Below are 24,319 nucleotides of genomic sequence, written 5' to 3'. Positions count from 1 at the left end.
TGTTCACAAAGACGATATTGATTGACTAGTCAGACTAAAGAACTGTAGCGCCAGCAGCAAGTGCAGTAAAACCGCAAATGTGAGCTGCTTAATACTTATATTGTTCACTAATTCACACAAAGACTACAACAAACCGTTTCCGCAATCAAAACTAAAGAGAGCTTGATTGTATAAATAATGCAAAGAAAAAGTTAAGTGAGCAAAGATCAACTTAAGTTTTTTTTCAATCGCATGACTAATACCTCAATCAAATTGTAGATGATGAGAGCTCACAAGTAAAGAGATTTATTAATTGTACAGTCTTTATTATCAACGACTTCCTTTTTCCTATATCACCTATATAAATAAAATCCAATTATTTAAACACTTCATGTTTTTTTTTTTGTTGTAAAGATTTTATTATTTGACACAAAATGATTTTGAGTAAAACAAATGATGTACATAGAATATGGCAAATCAAGCCAAAATATTAACAGCAACACACGAGTAGAATATTCTTATCAGCATGTCGAGGTAATCTTGAAAACCAAATGAACTACATGAACTAAATTTAAAATACAACTAATCATAGTGTTGTCAACTTGCAGATTAAATTTAAAAAAAAATTAATTAAATTTAAAAATTAAATTAAAAACATGAAACACATAGCTAAGAAGACAAATATTTAACCATGTTGGTCAAACGACCAATCTGTAGGATGGTATGGTAAGGGAATATATTTCGCATAATCGAAATTAAGGATTCTGGGTGCCACATAGCCGCCATATCCGGGAGTGCCTTTATAGAAGAGGCCAATGCCAGACAAAGGCATCGGAACAAGCGATACTACATCCTGTATATCAATAAAGGGAATTGTCGTCTGTGCTGCATCCTTGTCTATTCCTGTGTTGGTAAATTCTATAAACTCGCCAAATTCCGTAATTGGTTCTGAGCTCACTTCAGATCGTGTCGGCACATCCAAATTGTGCAGATTCACTTTTGTTCGGTTAGTATTTATTTTCCATTGCCAATACTCCTCGTTGGCAATTAATTCTCCCTTTTCGTAATCGAATTGAGTGAAATGCACTTGAAGATTCAGATGCTTAGCCAACGTTCCGAAAGCTACGCCAGTTACTATAACGGTTGGGTCTCTTTGGTGGGAAATTTGATCCAGATTTAAGGCGCGATTCTCGTAGCTAAGCACATGATAATCTGTTTCTGCTTCAACATTGGAATCCGTAAGCTCGTAATCATCAACGGGTTTCCACTCCAGTGTTGATTCATCGATGCCGCCGCGGGGCAACAACAGTCCCTGTTGAATCTGCAAATGGAATATGCGATTCTTCTTTACGAACCTCACACCCGTGACCACCTTGTTGTCTGCGATGTCCGACTTAGTTTTGCGAAGATTAAAGTAGCGATCAGAGTTGAACTTTTGATCACATAGACAGAAACAATAGTCGCAATTATAGATAAGCCATCTCTTCCAGCTTTCCACTTTATGAATTCTATTCGTACAATCCTTTCGTTCTCCGAAAACGCGTCCATTGTCATATTCAATGTACTCGTAGCGACGAGTGCTGTTTCCCTGCGATTGACACACATTCATGTCTTCGTCGACAAACTGACAGTCGTGTATGCCACCCAAGCATTGAGGTTGTTTTGAACAAAATTCATCTTTGTCGTAGCAATCCTCATAGCGTGCGTGCTTGTGGTGAGAGCAACTTTCTTGGCAGCTTCCATCTTTGTTTAGATTCACAACGTTCTCAACGTAGCCTATAATGAGATTTGTTATCTCGTCGTAAGTCACTTTGGCAATGTGCTTCGGGGGATCATTGCGCCAAATTCGAGCATCCATGTATTCAAGTGCATTTTGAAATAAATAGTAATTATTTTCCGTTTTCCTTCTGTAGTTGAATCGAAATGACATCCTTTCGTAATTAACATTTTCGCCAGCAATTCGACGAGCTACCAACGAGTACTCTATCAGTATATATGCCTTCAATTCGTATATCGCAGGGTCTATATACAATCCGTATACATAATGTTGTGGAAAGAATTGTAGATGGAACATCTGTTCGGTAGTAAACATATACTTAACCGATTTTCCGAATTGTTTGTAATTTTGCTGAGCTTTAACCACTCCGAAATAAAGTGCTTTATTTGATTTTTTTCCAGGAATAGTGAACCCAGGCCGGGCCTCAGTAAATGATTTGAGTGTGGAGATATCGTAGCTTTGCAAGTCTTCCACTGGTGGAAAATACTTGGACATTCGATCCATTTCATAAACAATACTTTCAATTGGATGTCTATAAGTTCCCTCTTTACTATAATCCACAACAGAGCTGTTGATTTTTCTCGAAATGTTTGCATAGCGTTCTTCGAGTTGATCAACTAGTAAGCTAATGCTCTTAAGATGTTCCAGTACTTTGTTCTGATTTTCGTTTACATTTGTGTTATTCGTTTCCTCAAGTAATTTGCCAACATCTGAGCGCACAAAATCGACCATCTCCTGTGCATCGGTGATAAATCCAAGAGTCAGCGGCTTTGTTTCAGATGGTATAGTCTGACTGCACTGAATGAAGATGGGCAACATTAGCAGCAATTGGAGCGACAGCTCCAACCGAAACAGTTGCATGGCACGCGAGTATTTGAATTGTTCCTTCAATCAAGAAATAGACAACCGTTTCCGACGACAATCAAAAAGAAACTAATCTGAATCTGAGAGTAGCGAAATTGGTCGTCAGAGTATGATGTCTAAAAATAAATAATAATGCCAGCAAAGATCAACGCAATCTATTTGCCAAATATTTTTTCTTTTGACACAAAAAAACCGGAATTGGAATCGTTTCAACTTAGATACCCTTTCACATGACTATAGAAATTATAAAATTCTGATTAGCATATTAATTTAATCGATAAGAAATTTGTAATATTCAATTCAATTACTCATATTATTCATTCTGTTTAATTTTAATAAAGCGAATTGTGGCGTCACAAAAAACTAAGTATCAAGTAGTCTGACATTTTGTTAATTTAGTACTGCGTCACGAAATTTTAAATTGAGGTCATTTAAACATTCAAGCGTTATCAGCTTTTGAAAGAAAGTGACGTCTTCAATGAGTAAACTTTATGAGCAAGATAATCTACAGAGAGTTGAAAAATCGCTGATTACACAAAAAATCCATAAGCACGTGAGTAACTTTCAGCCGAGTTTGAGATATACTTATGTAAATAACAGTAATAAAGCGAGTTAGAACTACAGTACTACAATTGTTATTAAAATATACCATTACATTTGAAAGGCGTGAAAATATACCAAATAATGCTTAAAAAGTATTTCAATGTTTACATTGTAAATAAGACTCTGAACATACGAGAATATTAATAATGAAAAAAACTTCAAATTTTGGACATTACAATTATATAATAAGATGGTCTATAAAAAACAAAGAAAGAGCGATGTAACAATCTTATGGTAAGAAAGGCCAACCGCATTTTTTATATAGTTCCTGTTTACAGGCAGCTTTAAAAGTACATAATAAATTGTACTTATATAAAATGTTAAAGGTTGACAGGTTGGTACCAAATATCGAAATATTAATAAATATGAAATGAGTGCCGCGCCGTTAGATTTCAGATAATCCAAAGCGTATGAACAACAACGCCCCTTTCATCGATTAAGACTGTGTTGGAGTTATGTGAATGTGCTTAATGTCGTTAACAATTCTATTTCAACTGTGTGTGTGTCTCATATCCCTTTGCTAAGCCAACTACTAATCATGACCCTTTGCGGTCGACACGTGGCGAGGAAAAACTAAAAATTACAACCACAAACTGAAAATGGCCTACGAGAGCGAGTAGAATGTCTGTCTGGTGGACTGTGGCCGAGTTGATCTCGCTACCCCATTTTGAACATAACTTAATGCCTACTTCAAGCTGAGCTCTGGGCTCAAATCCTTTAAGTGCCATTCGGCAAGCAGCAGCCGAACATAAACGCATTCGTTGGTTAGATTTTGTTTGGTGTTGTTGTTGTTGTTGTTGTTGCTGTTGCTGCTGTTTTATTTTTCAAATGTTTTTTATGCTTTTGGATTTGCACATTTGGACACTACTTAATTATGTTGTTAGTCCCTTTTATGTCACAATTTTCATTTCGCAACATCAAATAAACTAAATGTCCTCTGATGGGGGCGGTCAAGGGAAATATGTGGAAGCAAAAAAGAGACTACCAGCGAGTCATGTGTGTATTTGTGTGTGTGTGCTTGTAATGTTGTTCTAGTTGTTGTTGTCAACCGCAATTGTCGTGGCAAAGGTAAACAAAACTGCGTATATGACCGGGCTGCTAACTACATTGGCCATTGGCTGCAGCCCAGAGGGTTGTCCAAGGGGTTTTTGTTTTTTTTTTGTGTGCTGCTGTTGTTTTGTTGTCAGCGGGAGGCGGAACAAATGTGCCTATTTGTAGCCCCAATGCCATTGTCTCTCTAGCTGTGTGTGTGTGTGGCTAGTCGCTATAAAATTCTGTACGAAATGACCATTTGGACTTTTAATATGCTCGAGTAATGTCTGCATTAACAGAATTCATTTGCTGGACATGGACAGAGCATTGCCCCCCTGTTCCCAATTCACCAATTCCCTGGGACGGTCACCCGGTAGCAAGGCTTTAATGCGAGTATGTATCTCCCCCCTCGTTTTCCGTGTCTGTGTGTGTGTGTGTGTGTGGGGCACAAACAAATTTATGTCGTGCTACTTGCTGAAATTGGATTTCTGGCAGCTTCTAGTTGCCCCTGCAGTTGTTGTTATCGCTGTTAGTGTTGTTTAGTTTCGTGCGGCAAACAAAACAAAAAGCAACAACACACAACAACAACAACAACTACAACAAAAATGAGAAAAAGAGAGTGAAGTAAAAGTAGAAGTAGCAAAGTCGCTCTGCCAAAAAGGTGAGACAGGCGAAACGCATTTATATCCATTGCTCAGTTTAGTACGTGTTATCCTTTTTCATGATTTGTTTAGCACTGCACAAGGACATTTGTCTTGCTTTTTCCTATTTTTTTTTTTCTCCCCGCCTTTGGAGAGCTGGCAGTGTCCCAATTAATAATTGCCGTCTCCAAATGAAACCGACTCGAACGTGTTTTTATCCATTTATGTCTAATTTTAATATGCTATCGCTTGACTCTCTCCCTCGCCAACATTTTCCCATTGCAGACCGGCCGTTTACCCCGCAATCTGCCCGCATTGCGTGCCATGGAAATGGCGCTGCGTACGAACACCTTTGCCACAGCAACAACAACAACAACAACAACAACATCGGGAGATGGGCAACAGCTGGCCATGGATGAGGCTGACGACAGCGACTCGGAAATGGAGTACATGATACCGTTGCACAGTGAGTACTAAAGAGAGCTACATATATAGCCAGGTCGACCCACTCACTGGCCAGTGGCAAATTCAATTAAAAATTTTTGAAACTCCTGCCATCTGCACGTGCAACGACGACGCCCAGCTGCTGGAGTGGGGGCAAGTAGTGGGGGCAAGTAGTGGCTCAGTTACAGCTACAGTTACAGGTGCTGTCCTGTCCTGTGATTGTCAGCTGCTGGCTTGGCCAGTTGATGTTGTTGCCAGCGACAGGCATTTCAATTTACTTTTATGTCTCGTTTCGCCTTATCGCGGCGCAAATTGAAACGAAATCTTGACACAATCAGCATGCCACAAATGGCAGCAGACCTCCGAATCTGTATCTGCATCTGACTCAAACTCCAACCCAAACTCAAACGCAAACTCAGATTCAGCTACAGATTCCACATACAATTAAGTTAAACTCCTGGTCATCAATTGTGTGGCTAGCTGCGGTTGCCACTAAGCGTAGCGCGGCATGCCACGCATATTCTCAGCTCCCCAGCCAGCTGAGGCGCAAAGTTTGTCACGGCTTAATATATTTATGGCAGCAGAAGAAAAACAAAAAACAAGTGCTGCAGCTCAGCATTCAGATATCCTAGACGAACTTTACAAATACACGAATATATATTTGACTGCAGCTTAAGCTCAATTACAAACGATATACCCAACATACAATGGGTATTTGGGAGGGAGAAAAAAAAGCAAGGCAAAAACTTGTCAACTTATTCAGGACTCAACTATGTTGCTACTGCTGCTGACTTGGAAATGTTTGCTTAAGATATCAAAAAGTTTAGTTGGAAGCCAGCAGCACACGGAAGCCTGCAAATGGTTTTAAGATCTCTTTTATTCCCCTGTTTATTTATAATAATAATTTTATGATTTTATTATTACTCCTACAACAAACTACTTTTTACAAATGTCGCTTTTGTCTTGCCTTCGCCCTCTCCTTCTCTCTCTCTCTCTCTCTCGTACACATTTTGCCAAGATTTCCGCGCAAAACTTTTGCCCTCGACTTTAATGCGCCTTGGCCAACATTATTTATAGTATATAAAATATACTGAGTGCGTGTGTGTGAGATGGCAGAAGTCGAGGTTTGTAGTTGTGCTGTAACCGTATTAATGCGCCATTTACATTTCATTTTGTGCTCGAAAAAAAAAAAACGAAAAGCAAAGCCACGAGAAGAAATTCTGGATATATAAATCAGCAAAAGTTTTGCGGCGAGCCCCCAAGTGAGGGTCAAACTGTTTAGCATACTCTGAGCGTATTATGCAATAAATCAATAAAATTATATGAGATCCCCCTGATAGCTAAAATGATATTGAATTTGCTACTATATTGCTCATTGAGCGCTACTTTGTTGAGTTATAGCAGTGTGTCAACTTAGCCGAGACATTCTCTCTGCCACATAAAAATGCAGTGCAGTCAACTGCGACGCCAGCAGCGAGTGAAAGAGAGAACAACATCATCATCATCGTCATCCTTAGCAGCAGCAGCAGCTGTTCCAATTTTTAGCATAAATAATCCACCGGCCTCGTGCTTGTGCTGCTTTTTCCCAACCCCTTTCTTTCTTCATCCTTCGCACTTGTCAATATGAAACTGTGCTGCCTCTTTGCCACACACCCCACCCTTGAGGCCCGCATTTAGTTGCTGCTGTTGCTGGCTCAGAGCTCGCGGCTGTTGCCGTCACACGCTGCATTTTTTCGCTCACCTGAATGTTTGTTCAGTCAGAAAGTTTTGATTTATTTACGGCGCAAGTTTTACATTTTACACGACACTCGCCTCCAATTACACGCTGCTGCCGCAGTCGCTGCCTCAGTCGCAGTCACAGTCGCAGTCGCTCTTGCTGCCTCAGTTGCTCGCAACCCTTTCGCTCAACTCTACTCATTTACACCTCAGCTAGCGTCACTTGGCGTCACGGCAACAACCCTCAATGTTGCAGCGACAACGCAACAGCAACAGCAACAGCAAAAAAACAAGTAAGAAAGCTACAGTCGAGTGTACTCGACTGTGAGATACCCGCTACCCATTTTGAATAAAAGCAATATATTTTGCGGTATATTTCTCAAAATATACCAAATATACTACTAAAAACCAACAAAAAAAAATATACCAAATGGTATATTTGGTATATCGATATAGTACCGCATTCAAAATATACCATAGACAGCACAATATACCAGACTGTCGGCCAAAGCAAATTAGACCCCTAGTAAGTAGGCGTTTTTGCCCATACAAAAGTATTTCTTTAATAACTTCGACAATTTTTATCTGATCGCAACCAAATTTTTAGGAATCATAACTACTATAGTAATTATTATATATACCAAAATTCGTAACTCTAGCTTTAAAATTACGCTTGTTATTCGATTTTTTTTATTTGCGGGGGCGGAAGGGGGCGTGGCAAAAATTTGAAACAAACTTGATCTGCGTGCAAACATAACAAATGTTGTCGAAAAAAAATTATAGCTCTATCTCTTATAGTCTCTGAGATCTAGGTGTTCATACGGACAGACGGACGGACACACAGACGGACAGACACACAGACGGACAGACGGACATGGCTAGATCGTCTCGGCTGTTGAAGCTGATCAAGAATATATATACTTTATAGGGTCGGAGATGCCTCCTTCTGCCTGTTACATACATTTCCTGCCGGCACAAAGTTATAATACCCTTCTACCCTATGGGTAGCGGGTATAAAAAGTGTATCGTAAAACAGAAATACTTTCCTTCAGATTTTAATCGCTCACGTGAGTTCTTTGCATGTGACAAGGGGCGGCTCTCGCCCTCTCTCTCTCTAGTGTGTGTGTGTGTGTGTGTGTGTGTGTGTGTGTGCGTGTGCACGTCTTTTGCATATGTATGCGTACGTATTTAGTAGAAAAGCGGATAATGTGTCGCCATGTTGCTATCGTTATTGTTGGGGCCGTCAACGCGGCTGCACAAAACTTCGACTACATTTTTTTGCATTTAAATGCGACCTGTAGATGGCGCTATACATTTGCGAAGTGGGCGGGGCAGGAGTGAACACGCTGGGCAAGCGAACAGGCGTCACACGAAAACACAGCGCGTCGCGTTTGTCGACGAAAATTGCAACTTGATAACTCGCTTATCTCGAGGCTCAGTTTGCAGACTGCGCGCGGTTCAATTGTTTGATCAAATTGCTCAAATTCACTTTAATTTATTGCACTTTTTTTTGTCGATGTGCAACACGAGCGAGCTTTGCTTAATTTCGTTAATTTTGGCGCATTGTGTGACCAGCTGACACGATCAATAATATGCTGGCGATTTAAATACTGTACTAGCTGCTCATGCACCGTGATCTACATTGCGGTGTTTTACAATACTACAGAGAGCATGCGGATTTTTCATAAATTATATATGAGAATAAACAAATAACTTTGCTCCGATTTAATTAAATATTATATTTGATTTGAAATTGAAGAGCAGTGTTGCCAGAATCTTTGGAGCAAAAATTGCTGGATTTCAGAAAAAAAAATTGCTAAAAATTGCTAAAATTATACAAAAAAATAGCCAACAAAATTGCTAAATATTTTAAATGACATTATTCATCAAGTTTTTTAATTCATTTAAGAAAAAAATCTTGAAATTAAAATTACAAAAACAGGATTTCGTATTTTTATGATTTTGTTAAAGTGTTAATATTACACTTGAAATGCAGTTAACTTTTCAAGTCAGTGAACTCAAGTAGCTCATATAATCGAACCACTTGGTTAAATACAAGCCCCGATTTCATTGCAAACTGTTAATCGCAATTTTTGCAGTGAATGACAAAAAAAAATACATAATAAAAATGATTTAAGTAAAATAGCTAAAATTTCCAAAAGAGAAATAAAATGTTTCTAAATTTGTAGCTAATAGCATTTTTAAATTTAAAAGTTGCAAATTAACTAAAGCAACTAAATTGCTAAACTGGCAGCACTGCTTCATAGTTTCACAATTTCACAATTTGTATTTAGCTAATGAGTGAACGAACTAAGTTCGCACATGAACTACAATATAAACAGAATCGAACTATAATGCAATTTTTTGTGAGTAAACCTCAAAATACATCCTATCGAAAAAAGAGCTATCGGAACTTTTTAAAAAGTGCCAAAAGTAGCCGAAGCTTTGAAAAAAATTCTAGATTTCTAGCTAATAGCATTTCACAAAATCTTATAGCTTTTGCAATTTCAAAATAGCTAGGTCTAGCAATAAATTAGCTAAAATGGCAACACTGTTAAAGAGTAACTTCATATTTCAGACGTTAGTTTCTACACACTATACAACACTTAAATGAAGCTCTTGCTACGCACTATTCAACACTTAAATTAAGTTATTACTTTACACTACTCAGCACTTCAAATGAGTAATTTGTAAGTACTATACAACACTTAAAATGAATGTATCGAATTGATACTATCGATAAGTGATGAAATAAGAATTAGAACGTCAAAAATAAAGTGCGATTTGTGTGTTCTACGAAATTGTAAGTAATGTAAATATTATTTAGATGTTTTGAAATTTAGAAAATATGGAAAGTTTTTGTTTTTAAGAACCTGTCGAAGATTCTAGCAGACCGCGACAACGCGCAACTTTTAAGTGGCAGCTACTCTTGAGTCTCTTTCAACTATTTTGCCACTAAAATTACATTTGCATTTCCCGTCTTCTGCAAAATGACCTTGAAGTGCTGCCTGTGGCCATCATCATCGTCTCATCATCATCATTATTGCTTTCGCATGACCAAAGTGAGCCGAAAAACCATTAAGCCGCCAGTCTGCCACTTCTTTTTGGCCACTTTTGGCCTTAGCCACAACATTTCTTCGAGCTTTCCTTCATGGCTTTGTGCTGGGTGCCCTGCTCCCAGCTCCCAGCTCCCGCATGTTTCTAATACGCTTTTGGGCTAAAGTAACAGTTGCTAAAATGTTTTCTATTGTTTTCACGCTCAACAAAAGGCAGACAATTAGTTTTCTTAAGCGACAAATCAAGTAGAAATTAAGTGGAGACGGGCGCAAGGCAGCAACGACGTGCTCAACACTCGCTGCCTTTGCGAGAAGGGTGTGTGGGTGGTGGGAGAGGAAGGAGAAGAGGGTGTTGGGTTGCTTTACATGGCGCGCGCGAATGATAACAAAACAAAAGTGGATTATTGGCTCTTGAGCGCATAAACAATAGCAATGTGCATATGTGTGTGTGTGAGTGAGTGGAATGTTTACATTTGTAGTTGTGCTTGTTTGACAGTCTATTATCATAAGAGACTGTTGTTATTCTTGTTGCTATTGTTGTTGTTGGCTTGAAAAGCGTCTCAAAGCATTTGCCGCAATTGTTGAAGCATGTCGAACAATGCAACACAACTCATTTATGTCACTTGGCTAACATTAAAGCTGCAGCTGATTAACAGACACAAGATGTATAACACTTGCCATCAGCTACACTTGCCATAAAAGCGCATGAATAGCGGGAAATTCTAATTCAACTCGGCCATAATTCGAGTGTAGTTGGGACAGCAACCATTTCGAACTGAATGGAATGCGCATGCCTGAGCGAAATGTGACACGAAGGTGGCTGGGATGACGAGCTGTTCGCTCGGTGGATGCCACAGGACTCGGAGTATTGGCAGCACGACAGCGGCGCCGGCAGAATAACGGTTTGGCCTATGCGGACGACGCGTTTCGACTATTTGTGAGACCGACGAGCGGGCTTCGCATTCAGTTTGAATTGTGTCCTCGTAAAGAAAGGATATTCGTTACATTGTTGTTAAGTTGTTATTATAATTTCCAAACAAAAAACCAACAAACTAACAAACCAAAGCAAAATCAACACAACCAAAAAAAAAAAAAGAAAAAACACACTCACAAAGCAAAAAAGCAAAAACAAAAAACAAAATAAAACACCACGAAATAAAAACAACTTGAAGGCGGAAAATTCAAAAATACAAAAGCGAAAATAAATAAATAAAACAAAAGTATTCCAAACTGACGACGCGTACAAAAATCCGCAGCAAAGGCGTCTGCGAAAATAAAGTAAAATCAACTTGAAAAGAAACAAGTTTTTTCAAGAGTAGTACATTATTATTTTCGTTGACTATTACACAGTTTTCTTTTAGTTCAAATGTTTGTTTGTTGATTTCGTTTGCAACTTGCGTTAATTTTTGTGAACTATCTTTGCAAATAGTCGGTTAAAAATGAAAAAAAAAACAGAAACTCGTGAAAATTGTGTTTGAAATTATTTATAGCATACTTTTTGGAGCAAGTGCAGTTCAGTTGTGAGAGTTTGTTTTCTGAGTGTTTTCAAGTGCTGGCAAAAATAACAATAGGCATTCAATATTCAACAATATTTATACATTTCTCCAAAAACTTAAACATTTAAGCTGAGCATCGATTTTAGTTGCTGGTTGAATTTACATAAAAGCGACAAAAAGTGACATTTTGTTCGCATGTATTTTTTGGTGCTGTTTCCTTTTTTTGGCCACATTATGTACAGCAGCAGCAGCAACAACAGCGGCACACACACACACACACAAATACAACGGCAGTGGCACTTCGGCTTATGTGGCACATAAACCGACAACGAGCAGCCAATAAATGCTTTCAGCCAGCCATCGTCGACTGCCGCCCGACACAGTGCGACCATATAAAAAAAAGGCCACTGCATTTGTGTGTATGAATCATACACACGCACACACACACCAACACACACACACAACAGTTAGATGACAGCGAATGCTGTGTGTTGTACATTTTTCGTTGCTTTTTACTGCGTCTGTGTGTGTGTCTTGGCTTTCAAAAATAAAAATATAAGTTTATATTTATACATAACATTTGTTCGTCCGTCTGTCTGTCTGTCTGCTCATCCGTTGGCGCTATAAAAACCGGAAGCGTTAGACTGACGTCGACGTTGACGCCGACTGCGGCTGTGGCTGTGGCAGCGCCTGATCCTGACACTTGCCAACACTTGGGGCGTGCAATTTTTGGAGTTTTTCCCCGAGTTTTGTCAGTTGTCTGTTGTCTGTTGTTTTTTTTTTGTGTGCTCTCTCTCCGTTCTTTGGCTTCTGTTGTTGTCTCTGGGGCGCGTCACTCGTAAAAAAAAGCAACGCCTGTATTCAGCTGCTTTTATTATTATTGTTATAATATTTTGTTCTCTCGCGTTTCTGTTTTCGGCACTTTCATATTGCGTTACGCGCACTTTTCGCGTCTCGCATAATTTTTTAATTTTTGTTAGCTCACGCTTTTGCTTTTGCCTTTGTCTGCGTGGGGAATACACAATACACACACGCAAGCACACACTCGCTCAATGCACAGCAAGCACACACAAATCGTAAAATATTAAATTTAATTTTTCAAATGATGTGTGAATGGCTTAGGCTTGATATACGATAATGGTTGTGCCCAGAATGTAATGTTTGTGCTCGAGCAACATCATAAAAACCTCGTGCATAAAATGTGCAATTACCCAAAAGATGCTTGCTGGATGTCGAGTTGCTTTACTCCTTTTTTCTTCACATTAAGAAAGGGTTATTCTTAGTGTTTGCACGATCAAATATAATTATGAATTGAGGAAGGGAAGATGGGAGATATGATTATTTCTTATTTGTGTTTATAATTCAAACACACACAAATAAGCTGAAAATGTTAGCAAATAAAAATGCAAGATTGTGCTTAAATTCAAGTTAATAAATTGAGGAATTATATATTTATTATTTAAAAGTATTTTTCATAACTTTTTAAGTCCAAACAACATCCTTAATTGTTTGAACTTTATAGATGATGTTAGCGTATTATTTATTTCTATAGAAATTATTTTGTTGCATTAGTTAAAAGTTTTATTATTCTGAAAATTTCATTTTTTATTTGTTAAACACAAACATATATATTAAGGCTAATTTAAAGAGTCTCTTGTGTGTTTTAGCAAACAACACGAAAACCACATGAACTTTTTTTCCAAAACCAAAAATAAATAAATCTTATTGGTCTGTGATAAGTGAAGGTAAAGCAAAATTCAATAAAAAAAAACAACAACAAACAAAAGCAAATAAATAAAAAAAAGTTAGAACAAAAAACCGTAAAAATAAATGCGTGCAGCAACCGCAAAAAGAAACTTTTGAAATTAATAAAAATTTGTAGAAATCATTTAACGCATCAAATGATTTCCACGTAACATTGAACAAAGCGCAAACAAACAGAAAAAGCAAAAAAAAAAACAAGAAAAAAGGAAAAACAAACAAAACTACAACAACAGCAATTAAAAGTGCGGTTTCACACAAAAAAGAAAAACATAAAAAAAAGGGAAAACAAAAATTATTTAGTAAAATTATAGCACGATTTGATGATAGACATCAACTGTGAGGCAGCACTTCATTAAACATCAAAGCGAATTGCGTTTAACCGCAAAACGTGAAACACCAACAGCAGCAGCAGCAATCGAGCAGCAGCAACAACAACAACTGCAAATATCAGCAAAGAGCTACGCAGAGCACATTGCAAAGTGCAAAGTGAAAAAATGTTGGCAATGCCCACGCTAATGATGCCAGCAACAGCACAGATGACGCTCAGTGGCAAGCCGTATGAGACCAAATTGTTGGCCATCCATCAGACGCATTTGCAGCAACCGCAGCAGCAACAACAGCAGCAGCAGCAGCAACAGGCGCCAGCACCGCAGCAGCAACAGCAGCAGCAACAACACCAGGCGAGTGTTAAGCAGCAATCGCAGCAATCGTCGCAGCAAATGTCGATTATAACCACGCAGCAACAGCAGCATCCGCAGTCTCAGTCGCCGCATCAGCAGCAGCAATCGCAGCAGCAGGCTGTCGCTGCCGCTGCAGCAGCTGCCGCAGCCGCTGCTCATCATCAGCAGCAGCAACAGGCCGCTGTGGCAGCCGCCGTTTGTGCCGCCCAACAGCAGGCGGTTGCTGTGCAACAGCAACAGCAGCAGCAACAATATCAAATCCATTCGCAGCAACAGTCGCCGCAGCAAGTGCTCAGCGTTTCGCCTAAGCAGGGTAAGCAAAAGTTATTCAAAATATTTAAAATGGATAAGCGAATAGAATACTATTTTTAACTAGTCCAAAAGGGAAACAAATAATATGAAAAAATACTAAAGTTTTTTTTAATGATAATAACAGAGAATAAAAACTAAAGAACTTATATTTTTGGTACTACAAAATAAATTAAATAATAATAACGTATCTAAAGGATAATACCTATATAGGAATACAAACTGAATAAACTATATTTAAGCAGTTCAAAAGCAAACAAAATAGACGAAATAATAACAAACTAAAGAAAAATAAAGTCTTCTTTAGTGGTTTAAAAATATATATAAGAATATTCTATCTAAAAAAATACTTACTAGGAATACTTACTGAAGAAATTAGCTTTAAAAAGTTTGAAAGGTTACATACGTGAAGAAAATATTAACAAAGTTCTTCAAGGATAGTAAATATACAAGAATTCCAAAAGCATTAAACAGTTTAAAAGATATTTAACAAAGGGAAAGCTTAATAAAGGAAAATAACTAAGACAAAAAAAAAACAAAGAAATAGTTTGTAAATAGTTTAAAGTGATATAAAAAAAGTAAGAAAAAAATATCTTAGAAATACAATTCATCTAGAACACAATTCGAAGAAAAGCTACACTACGATTTTAATATGTTTAGTGGTTCAAATACATCTTGAAAATTACATATTATTAGCATATTATGGCCAGCAACTTCTTAAGAAACGTATTAACTCCTCAACCAAAAAAAAAAATGGCAAACGATTTTACGATTCATGTTCCATCATCATAAATATAATTAGAGAGCATAACGCATAAGTTTTACGATCGCCGCCCGTAAATACAAAATAGATTTTTAGAGCAGCATATTGAGATACTTTTTGCTTTTGTGCGGCTATTAGTTGTTGTATTATTTTTTTCGTTTGGGGAAACAATTTGAACACACTTTAAGCGCACAGTTATCGATTTGTTTTTATTGAGCTATAGTCGGAATTTCACGAGTTGTTTTACGAGAGAGGCGCAGGCAGTAAGAGTTCAAGTAATGCTTTTTATGATGCCTCGTAAAAGCCAGCCAAGCCCATAATGGCTGTCTAATGTTATTTGGCCTCGACTCAAGACGTTGTCGGTGGGAAAGGCAAGTTTACTTTTTCACTTACGCCCCCCCAGACAACATCTTGAAGTCGAAACTAGCCAGGTAAGGTAAGGTAGGTATCGCTGTATACAGCTATCCGTGATGGCACAATTATAGTGTTTAGGTGTTTACTTACAGCTACTCGTAGTCATCGTAGTTTCTGTTGTTGTTGTTGTTCTGGTTGTTGTGTTAAATCAAATAGAAATCAATTTGAAATTATTGACAATTTCCACTTTTGGCATTGGTTCAACGATTTGTATGATACTGATTTCGATTTCGATTTTGATATTGTCATTGCTGCGACTACTAAACGAACGGCAAACAAACGAAAGGTAAACAAACTAATGTCGAGGCACGGCCAAAAGCAAATACATGCCACAAGCCAAAGGCAAAGCCAAAGCCAAGAAAGGTGTCGTGCGTGTGCTTTGCTATTTTTTGCTATGTGCACCGCCCACAAAGTGAAAACTGCACTAAGCAAACAGCTGGTAGACAGACAAGGGACAGCCAGCCAGCCAGTCAGCCAGCCAGACTAGCAGACAATCAGACGACGCTGCCAATTGTGCCAAAGTTGATGGGCAGCGTGCAAAGTGTCGTATACGTAACATTTAAACGCACGTCCACACATTTGACCAGCTGTAAGCTGGGACTAAAAGCAAACGAATTCAATGCGAAGTTTGAAGTTCGTCGAAGAAAAACTTTTCTACTTTCTTTTGGGGTTCTTCGTGTTGTTGCGTTGCGGCAAATTTGTTTTTAAATTTGCGACGTCGAGTGTCTGTAGAAATTTTCAATTGAATTCGTTGTAAGATGCAGAAACAAATTGCAAAAAAAAGTAGAGAAATGGAAGAGTGAAGCGAAAGGAGAGCAACAGCAACATCAGTTGTCGTCGCTTCATGTCGTTCCCAAAAAAAGAAAAAGAAAAGCAAACAGACTAACGCGCATTGCAAGCGACAACAGCAAGCAAAAAAGGGGGGGCAACAAGCGGAGATGGCAACAACGAGGCAAGGCAAGGCAAGGCAAGCGTTGAATTTGGCTTTATAAAGTGGCCCGGTGTCTGCCTCTGCCTCTACCTCTACCTCTGCCCAACTTGCGTAGTATATGTATGCTTGCATTGTCCTTCTTTGTTAAACTCTAAGGACATTGACTGATGCGTTCGCCAGGCATTGGCACAGCTGCCAAGTAGCCGCCATTGTTGGCCAACTCTCGCACTCTCGCCACCTGTCTCTCAGTCGCTTTCTTTGCTCTCTGCCTCGTCTCGTGGGCGTCTCTCTCACTCAACTTTAAGCAGGTGATCGATATTTCGCTTTAAACTTACGCCAACGCAAATTGAATCAAATTTAATCCAACGCCTGCGGGTCCAAAGCAACACCTAAATAATTCAATTTATTTGGATTTTCAAATCGAATCATTGCCAAATATATTTTCATTTTTTTGGATGCATTTTTGGTATGCAAATGATTTAGATTTTTATAATTTTGTTTGCTATTTAAGCATCTCATTAATTTTGGCAGCTATTTAAATTAAAATGGGCCATTGATTAGCTAAATAGTTTGCATAATAGTGTTTTAATTGCAGTGCTATAACATCGAGTTTTAAGTATGAAAAATCATTTAAAAATTAGTTTATGCTCTTTAAAGTCAGAAAAAAGAAAGGAAAGTCTTATTTTTAATTTGCTTAAACTGTTTTTTCACATTTCTTTTAACTTTTCACATTTTATATATTTAAAATTATTTGTTGTCAAAGTTTAATTGTAAATAAAACAGAATTTTGTAGTATCGCCAAGACAATAATTGCAATTCCCCTTTTGCAGCTGTAATTAATTAAATGCACCTCACTCGCTATAGTTGAATAATAGCAAATGCCATCAGATCTGTCTGCTCAATTGCACACCCTTTCGAGTTAGTTTCCCTTCGTGTTATTCCCAGGAAACTAACCCACACATTGAGTGTGTCACACGCAGCCACTGCGATAATGTTGATGACAATTATTGGCAGGCAGCAGGCAAAAGGCAAAGCGAAGCACAGTTTGCTGACTGCGTTTTGTCGAGTCGCGTGGGCGCTGCCACGACGCAAGTTGTTGGCCATTATCGTCATTATTGCAGCCGTTAAGTACGTTTCAAGCCATTATCATTGTCGTAGTCCCTGTTCCAGGACTTCTTCCTTTTGCTCTCGCTCGTAGTTATGCTTTAAATATGCCCAGCATTTTTTCAGTCCATAGCTGATAGTTGTTGTTCTTGTTGTTGGTGTTGCAAGTGGTCAATGGTTTTGAAAATTGAAAACCATATATCAATTGCCTAGACTAAGAGCATACTTTGCTGGCAGTCTTTTCTCCCCTCTCTCTCTCTCTTCCTTTCTGTGTCAGCCATTGTCGCTTTCAGTTGTCGTTGTTGTCTGGGCTGCAACTTCTTGCCGCTCTTTTTTCCTGCACTCTGCCGTTGTTGCGCTTTTCTTATGGGCTTTCATTTATTTGCTATTAACCTGTCATTGTTCATTTTTATTATTGTGTGGTTTTTATGCTCGTCTGCCAGCCGAGTGCCCAGCTCCTGCTGCTGTTGCAGTTGTGTCTCGCGGCATTTTCCGGCACTTGGCACACTATGCACATGTGTCTCTCTCTTTCTCTTTCTCTCTCCCTTTCGCTGTGTGTGTGTTTTGTGCGGCTCTTTGTGTGCGTGCAATAAATTGTTATTATCGCCACGATGCAGCATGTCGTCGTCGTCGTTGTCGTTGGCGTCGTCGCCGTTGTCGTTGTCGTTGTTGCCCTTTCTGAATGTCCACATCCTACAGCTCATCCGCATCCTCAACGCCGTCGACAGGCAATGCTAAGATTTATAACTTTTATTATTATTGAAGCTTACTCTCCGTTTAATATTTGCCGCATTTATCTGGGCACGTTTCAGCAGCCCAGAAGCCCGGCAGCAGCTGAAGCTGAAGCGCTCTCTCTTTTCTCTGCTGCGCTGCTTTTCATTTTTATGGTTTATGACTAGAAAATCAATCATACGCCATGTTGACGCGACAGAGCAAACCTTTGCTCACCTCATCACATCATCGCAATGTCGAATCTGTCGCTGCAATGTTAATTTCTGTTAATAACATGCCCTGACATTCATTGATATCCACGTGACGGGTCAAAGATAGGGTTTCAGTTTGCCTGCAGGGAGTCACTAACGAAGTCCCCAGCCATGAGCGGCTGATTGTCAAACAGGCAGCCATGATCAGCGCTCTAAAGTCCACTTCATTTAAGGGCAAAGACAACGACAACGCGAAGGAGTAGTGGGAGTAGAAACAAGAGTGCAGGAGCTGGAGTAGAAACAGATTAGTATGCTTCTCGTGGCCAGAGACAACTGATGGCCGTTCATTTTCTGCAACGGACAGGATGTTCCATACACAAACGGCTGACGCCTTGTTATTAAGCGAGACGGGCAGTTTTTGCGACCAGACAGTGAGGTAAAAGTTTTTACAGACCTTCCGACAGTGTTCTCTCGATTTCTTTTTATTTTTTAAATGCCTGCAAACAACAAGAGGGAAGGAAAAGCAACAGCAAAAGCAGCATAAGGCAGTTTGGACAGCCGGGATGAGCATACAACGACGTAGCTAATACTTTAGCAGCCGGATTAGGTTCAATTGGAGCGGGCAGCAAGGCAGGACATACAGCAGTAGCAACAACAACAAAAATCTAAATCCCACTAAAGCAGCAAGAGAAAAAGAGACATAGAGAAAAACATAAGAGAGAGAGCGAGAGTGGGCGAAGCATGTGAAAGACTTTGGAACAAAACAAAACAACAATAAAAAAAACTGTACGCTTGTACACAGCATTAAAGTTTAAGCGTTGGTAAATTCCAACAGCTTCCGCTTAGTTGGACAACATTGTAGAGACAATGGAGCACAAGCAGAGTACGTTGTCTGCATGCGTATGCCAGGTGCGTGTGTGTGTGTGACAGGTGCAAATGTAAGGAGAGCTTGCAAAAATCGATCAAGCTACCAGTTTATTAATGAACTTCGATCTGCTCAGCAAAAAGCATTGCATACTTTTCAGCATGCTGCTATTCAGGATCAACGCAAAAACGTTGCATACTTTTCAGCATGCTACATTTCAGGATCAACGCAAAAAGCATTGCATACTTTTAAGTGCTGCGGTAAAAGTGCTGGCTGAAAATTGAAAACAAAAAGCGCTGCACACAGACACACACACCCACACACATACACATTGATGTACGTGGCAATATTTTGCTCCAGCTCTTTGGCGACCACCTCGTCACGGCTGATCAATATTTTATATGCAAATTTTAAATGTCAGCAAATATTCATGTTGTTTCGTCTGTTTGCCGTGGCGCAAAAATAAAATCGATGCTGGCCACGGTCTAGCAGCAGCACCGCTTTAAAGCCGCCACGATACGCTCGAGGTCATCTTGGGGTCATGCAGACAACAACAACAACAACAAAAACAACAACAACGGGAAGAGCAGCAGCAACTGACAGAGCGAGAGAGAGAGAGAGCGATGCCTTGAAGCCATTTTGACATTTGGTCGCAGTGCGCCTTTGTCTTTGGCGTTGACATAGCAACAAACCGACACCATTCACCACCCATTGCCACAGTGGTTTGCTATCTGCTGCCGCTGCTACTGTTGTTGCTGTTGTTGTTGCTGCTGCTGCTCTGGCCACATTTGCACAATGCTGCCGCGCATATGACATTGTCATTCCTCGCTGGCTGGCCCGACTGCCTGGCGGGGTTTTGTTGGCCAGTCTGCCTGCTTACTGAGAGCGTAGCACTTTTTAAAATGACTAACGGCAGCTGCGGTAGCTGCCAGCGGTCACACACACATACAGAGACAGAAAGAGAGAATGAGAGGGAGCACAAACCCACAAAGCCACATCCGTCTGTGCTCCACACAGCTTGGCCTTTGTTTCGCAGCTGCTCTGCTCTACTCTGCTCTGTTGTGTGCTGTGTGCGATGCGGTGCCGTTTGGCCGTCGTCGCATCTCGTTTGTTTGCCGCGTGACCAGCCAAACAAGCGGACCCCACAGACCAAACAGCAGACCAGAGCAGCCAACCAAGCCAACCAACCACTCTCCTCGAATTCTCCTTTTGGTCCATTGCTCCTTTGTCTCCTCAGTTCGTTGATTTGTATATTTCGTGGCAGCATAATTTATTGATTGAGTGTTTGGTCAGTCTACCGCTTTTCCCGCTCTTCCGCTTTTCCGCTCGAACCAATATTTTTCTGTTCCTCTCCCCTTTCTATTGTCACTGCGAATATTTTTCAGCGCGCGGTTTTGCTGCTGTCGTCCTTATGCTTCTTCCCCTTCCTCTCATCTCCTCTCTTCTCTTCTCTCGTTTTGTTTTTTATGTTTGCTTGCCATTTCCCAATGGCAGCCAGCTCTGCATTTGGTTTGATTTTGTCAGCTTCGCTTTGTTGCGCTTTTCACCAGCTCTTTTGCCTCTGCTGTTAACTATGTTTTTCATCCATCTCCTCCTCCTATTCCTCCTGTTCCCCGCTAGTCTGTGATGCTGAGCTGTCCCCAGCAGCGCTAAAAATTTAAATTGGTTTGTTTTGTATTGCGGCTGCTTCTGTGGCACCTCGAAAGCAGCTTCTGCTTCTGTTTTGAGCTTCAACTCCTCTGGCTGCTCTGCTGCTCGTTTAGTTGGTGCTCCTTCTGTTTTTAGCTGCGCTGCCATAAAATTGCAAATTGCAATTCGTCGCCATGACTCGTTGGTCTGACACTGCCATCCACTCTTTTTTCCGCCTCCGTTCCTTCACCTGCTCTTCACTCTTTCAGCTGGCACACAACCACAGCGCCTGCTGCAAGATGCCTCACTGTCGCACGTTGCGCATCGTTGACAAAGTTACGAAACTGTGGTAAATTTTATTTGAATTTCCAATGCAGCAATTCCATCTGCAGCTCCTCTCGTCGCCTGCTCGTATTGTTATTGTTGGCCAGCTCGTTGCGGTTAGGAAGCGTTGATGAATGAAGTGCAGTTAACACTCCCCAAAAAGTGTTGCCGCGCTTTGGCTTTGGCTTTGCTTTTGATTTGTCGCCCACTTGCAACAGCAGTAGAAGCCACAGCAGCAGCAGCAGCAGCTTGTGTTGCGTACCAATTAATCATGGCCAGCAGCGTAACGTGGCTCAAATTATTGGGCCAGCGTCGACTGAAATACAAGATTGGATGCCATTATGTCTTGTCGGCCGCAAAAAGCTAAGCCAAGCGAACAATTTTTAATCATATCATGGATCAGTTCAGTTTTTCCCTTCCTTTATGCCATGTCAAACTTGTTGAGGCCGTCGTCCTGCTCGAGGCTGAAGGAGAAACCCGCATCAAAAGCACGAACAAGACAACGCAAACAAGAGGACAACATGTCGAGGCTGAGCGAAGGGCGCGACGTTTGGGAGGTGTTGCCAGTTTAATGATAACAATAAAACAGAGCGCCAAGCACAGGGCATCAATGTCACAAGAGCCTCGAAGAGAAAGTATGTGTGTGTGTGTGTGTGCTGTTGGCAACCAGCAACTTTCTTTTTTCCATGTGGCAACCTGTAAATATGAGGGGTTGCCTTTCCTTTTGAAAAATTGCGACAGCAGCAGCAGCCTTAAATCAAAAAATTATATTGTCATACGAGTATAGGCAGTTCTCCACCCCTCCCCTTGCCTCAACCACCACTCTACACATGCGGGGCATGAAGAAGACTGTCAGATTGGCTGACTAGGAGCCATAACAGGAGCAACATGTTTGCTGTACACCCCCAAGTTTGGGGTATTTGGGGTTCTACAAGTGATAAAAGTGATAGCAAAAGGGAGCAGGCAACTTTCGTGGCAAGGAGCGGGAAGCAACCAGCAGCCGTGGATGGTAAAAATTAATTTATAATAGGCATCCTTTATGAGATGACAAGGATGCTGAATAAGATAATGGCATCAACAAGCAGCCAGCTGGCAGGATGAGCAGACAAATGGCGCGAGCACCAAAAAGGCGTAGACTTTCCTTTCGCTTTCTCTGAGAACGGGATGTTGTTGTTGTTGTTGATGTTGTTGTTGCTGCTGCTGTTGCTTTCGAGGGCGTTGGTCGCATGTTTGGCAAATAACGAAATTACTTATCGCACAAGGCGAGACCAAAAAGCAGCAACAACAATCACAACAACAGCAACAGCAGCTACATCATAAGATGATGCTTGTAAGCTGTTGCTAATAAATATTTAAAAATGTTTTGCTCTTCGCTTGCTTCACATGAAGCAACAACAATTCGCAGATATATGTGTGTGGGTGGAAAATGAGAAAATGTGATTTGTTGGCAGCGCTTGGCGCTTGCCAAAAATCAAAGTACAACAACCTGAAGTCGCTGTCTCAAGTGTGAACAGATAGTTAATTATGTAATCGAAGAAGGGACACTCTTCGGCTAAAGGTAATAGAGAGCAAGGATATTGATTATATACTGCACTTAAACTTAGAAATTTAATCTTTTTTTTAACAATTATTATTTTATTTTTAAATTTAATGTTTTGAGAGACAGTTTGTAATATCTAATAATATCAAAATAAGTAATTTCATTGACTGTTCATATTTAAATAATATACATTATAAAATACATTTTTAAATTGAATGCCTTAATAGAAGATTGAAGAATATATTCATAATATCTAACGTATTCGGATCTACAAAAAAGTACCTTAATTGATTTTTTAAAATGATTAACAAAAAAACTTATTCACAATGCAAATTATTAAATTAAATTTTGTAATCTAATCCTTTAATACGTAAATACAATTTAATGTTTAAATTTTATGTATTATCCCCCCTCTGATTTGTTATAATACTCGTTATGTTTGTTGAGACAACAAATATCATTCGCAATTGTCAGTGTAAATCATTCTAAATTACTGTAGATTTCTTGCAAACTGATTAATCTAATTGAAGTCTCGAGCGTGTTTGCCATTTTGTGGGGTGGCAATTAGAAAGTGCTGCACAACTTATCAGTTTAATTTGAAATTTATGTTTCACTTGGCTATCTGTAAAATGAAGCCGGCTCATCTCACTTGTGCTCCTTCTCTCTGTATTTCTCTCTCTCGCTCTCTCGTTCTCAAGTTTCGAGACATTTATTTAATGCCGCACCTAAGCATTAACCTGATACGAGGTATCGTTGCACAAACAAAAATAAGTACATGAAATATATGTACACACACACACACACACACATACATGAGTGTACCTGGGCTCATAAATGAGCAAAGATACGAGCCTGATAAAGGCAGAGGCAATAAAAAATATTTTATGAGCAAATTATGTTTATTAGCGCGTCAAAATGTCAACATTATGCATGACAAAATACATATTAAAGAAAATATGAAATATGAAGCGTGACATTAAGTAAACTTGGCACCCACACACACACACACGCAGAGAGTGAGCGATATACAGACAGCACACAACAATAGCTTCCAAACGAGCAATAAAAAAAAGTGTTGCATACTTTCTGGCGGCCAATTTAAAACGAAAGTGTGCAAAGCTAAAAATAAGCTCATATCACTTCGTCGACTCGAGCTTCAATATTTCGTATGGCTGTCGTATGGGTCAAAGTGCATATGGTGCTTGTTGTTGTGCGGCCTTGTCTGTTGTCTACTTTGTGGTGCATGGCATGGGCAACAAATATAATTCGATTTGCTGCCAGCAAAAGGCAAACATGCATACGGTCGGTATACACACGCTTTGAATATGAAAATCGTTTGGAGCACAAAAAGCTTCTATTTTTTTGTACTATTGAAAGTCGAAAAAAAAGGAAAAACCGGCAAAGCCAACGAACCAAAAGCAAAGCGCAGCAAGAACAACAAACAAGTAAATTACAAACAATGTTG

At 39.7% G+C, this 24,319-nt stretch overlaps 2 protein-coding genes across 6 annotated transcripts in view; one reads left to right on the top strand and one right to left on the bottom strand.

Annotated features, from left to right (window-relative positions):
* Positions 1-395: 395 nt before the first annotated feature.
* On the bottom strand, positions 396-2,690 carry LOC132785844 (uncharacterized). The gene has a single exon (XM_060792135.1). It carries the CDS (start codon positions 2,615-2,617, stop codon positions 665-667), a length of 1,953 nt encoding a protein of 650 aa, XP_060648118.1. The 5' UTR covers positions 2,618-2,690; the 3' UTR covers positions 396-664.
* Positions 2,691-3,083: 393 nt separating this feature from the next.
* Positions 3,084-24,319, top strand: part of LOC132787830 (cytotoxic granule associated RNA binding protein TIA1) — a 58,847-nt gene continuing 37,611 nt past the window's right edge. For 3 of the 5 annotated variants that reach the window (XM_060795146.1, XM_060795148.1, XM_060795147.1), the window contains exons 1-2: positions 11,080-11,390; positions 13,276-14,365. In XM_060795146.1, the coding sequence (XP_060651129.1) occupies positions 13,867-14,365 (499 nt within the window). In that variant the 5' untranslated portion in view covers positions 11,080-11,390; positions 13,276-13,866. Of the gene's footprint in view, positions 3,174-5,181; positions 5,363-11,079; positions 11,391-13,275; positions 14,366-24,319 lie in introns of those variants that run through there. The other 2 variants (XM_060795150.1, XM_060795151.1) reach the window with 1 other exon arrangement.

The sequence above is a fragment of the Drosophila nasuta genome, chromosome 2R (assembly GCF_023558535.2).
Source record: "Drosophila nasuta strain 15112-1781.00 chromosome 2R, ASM2355853v1, whole genome shotgun sequence".
Taxonomy (NCBI): Eukaryota; Metazoa; Arthropoda; class Insecta; order Diptera; family Drosophilidae; genus Drosophila; species Drosophila nasuta.
This window is presented reverse-complemented; position numbering and strand designations above follow the sequence as displayed.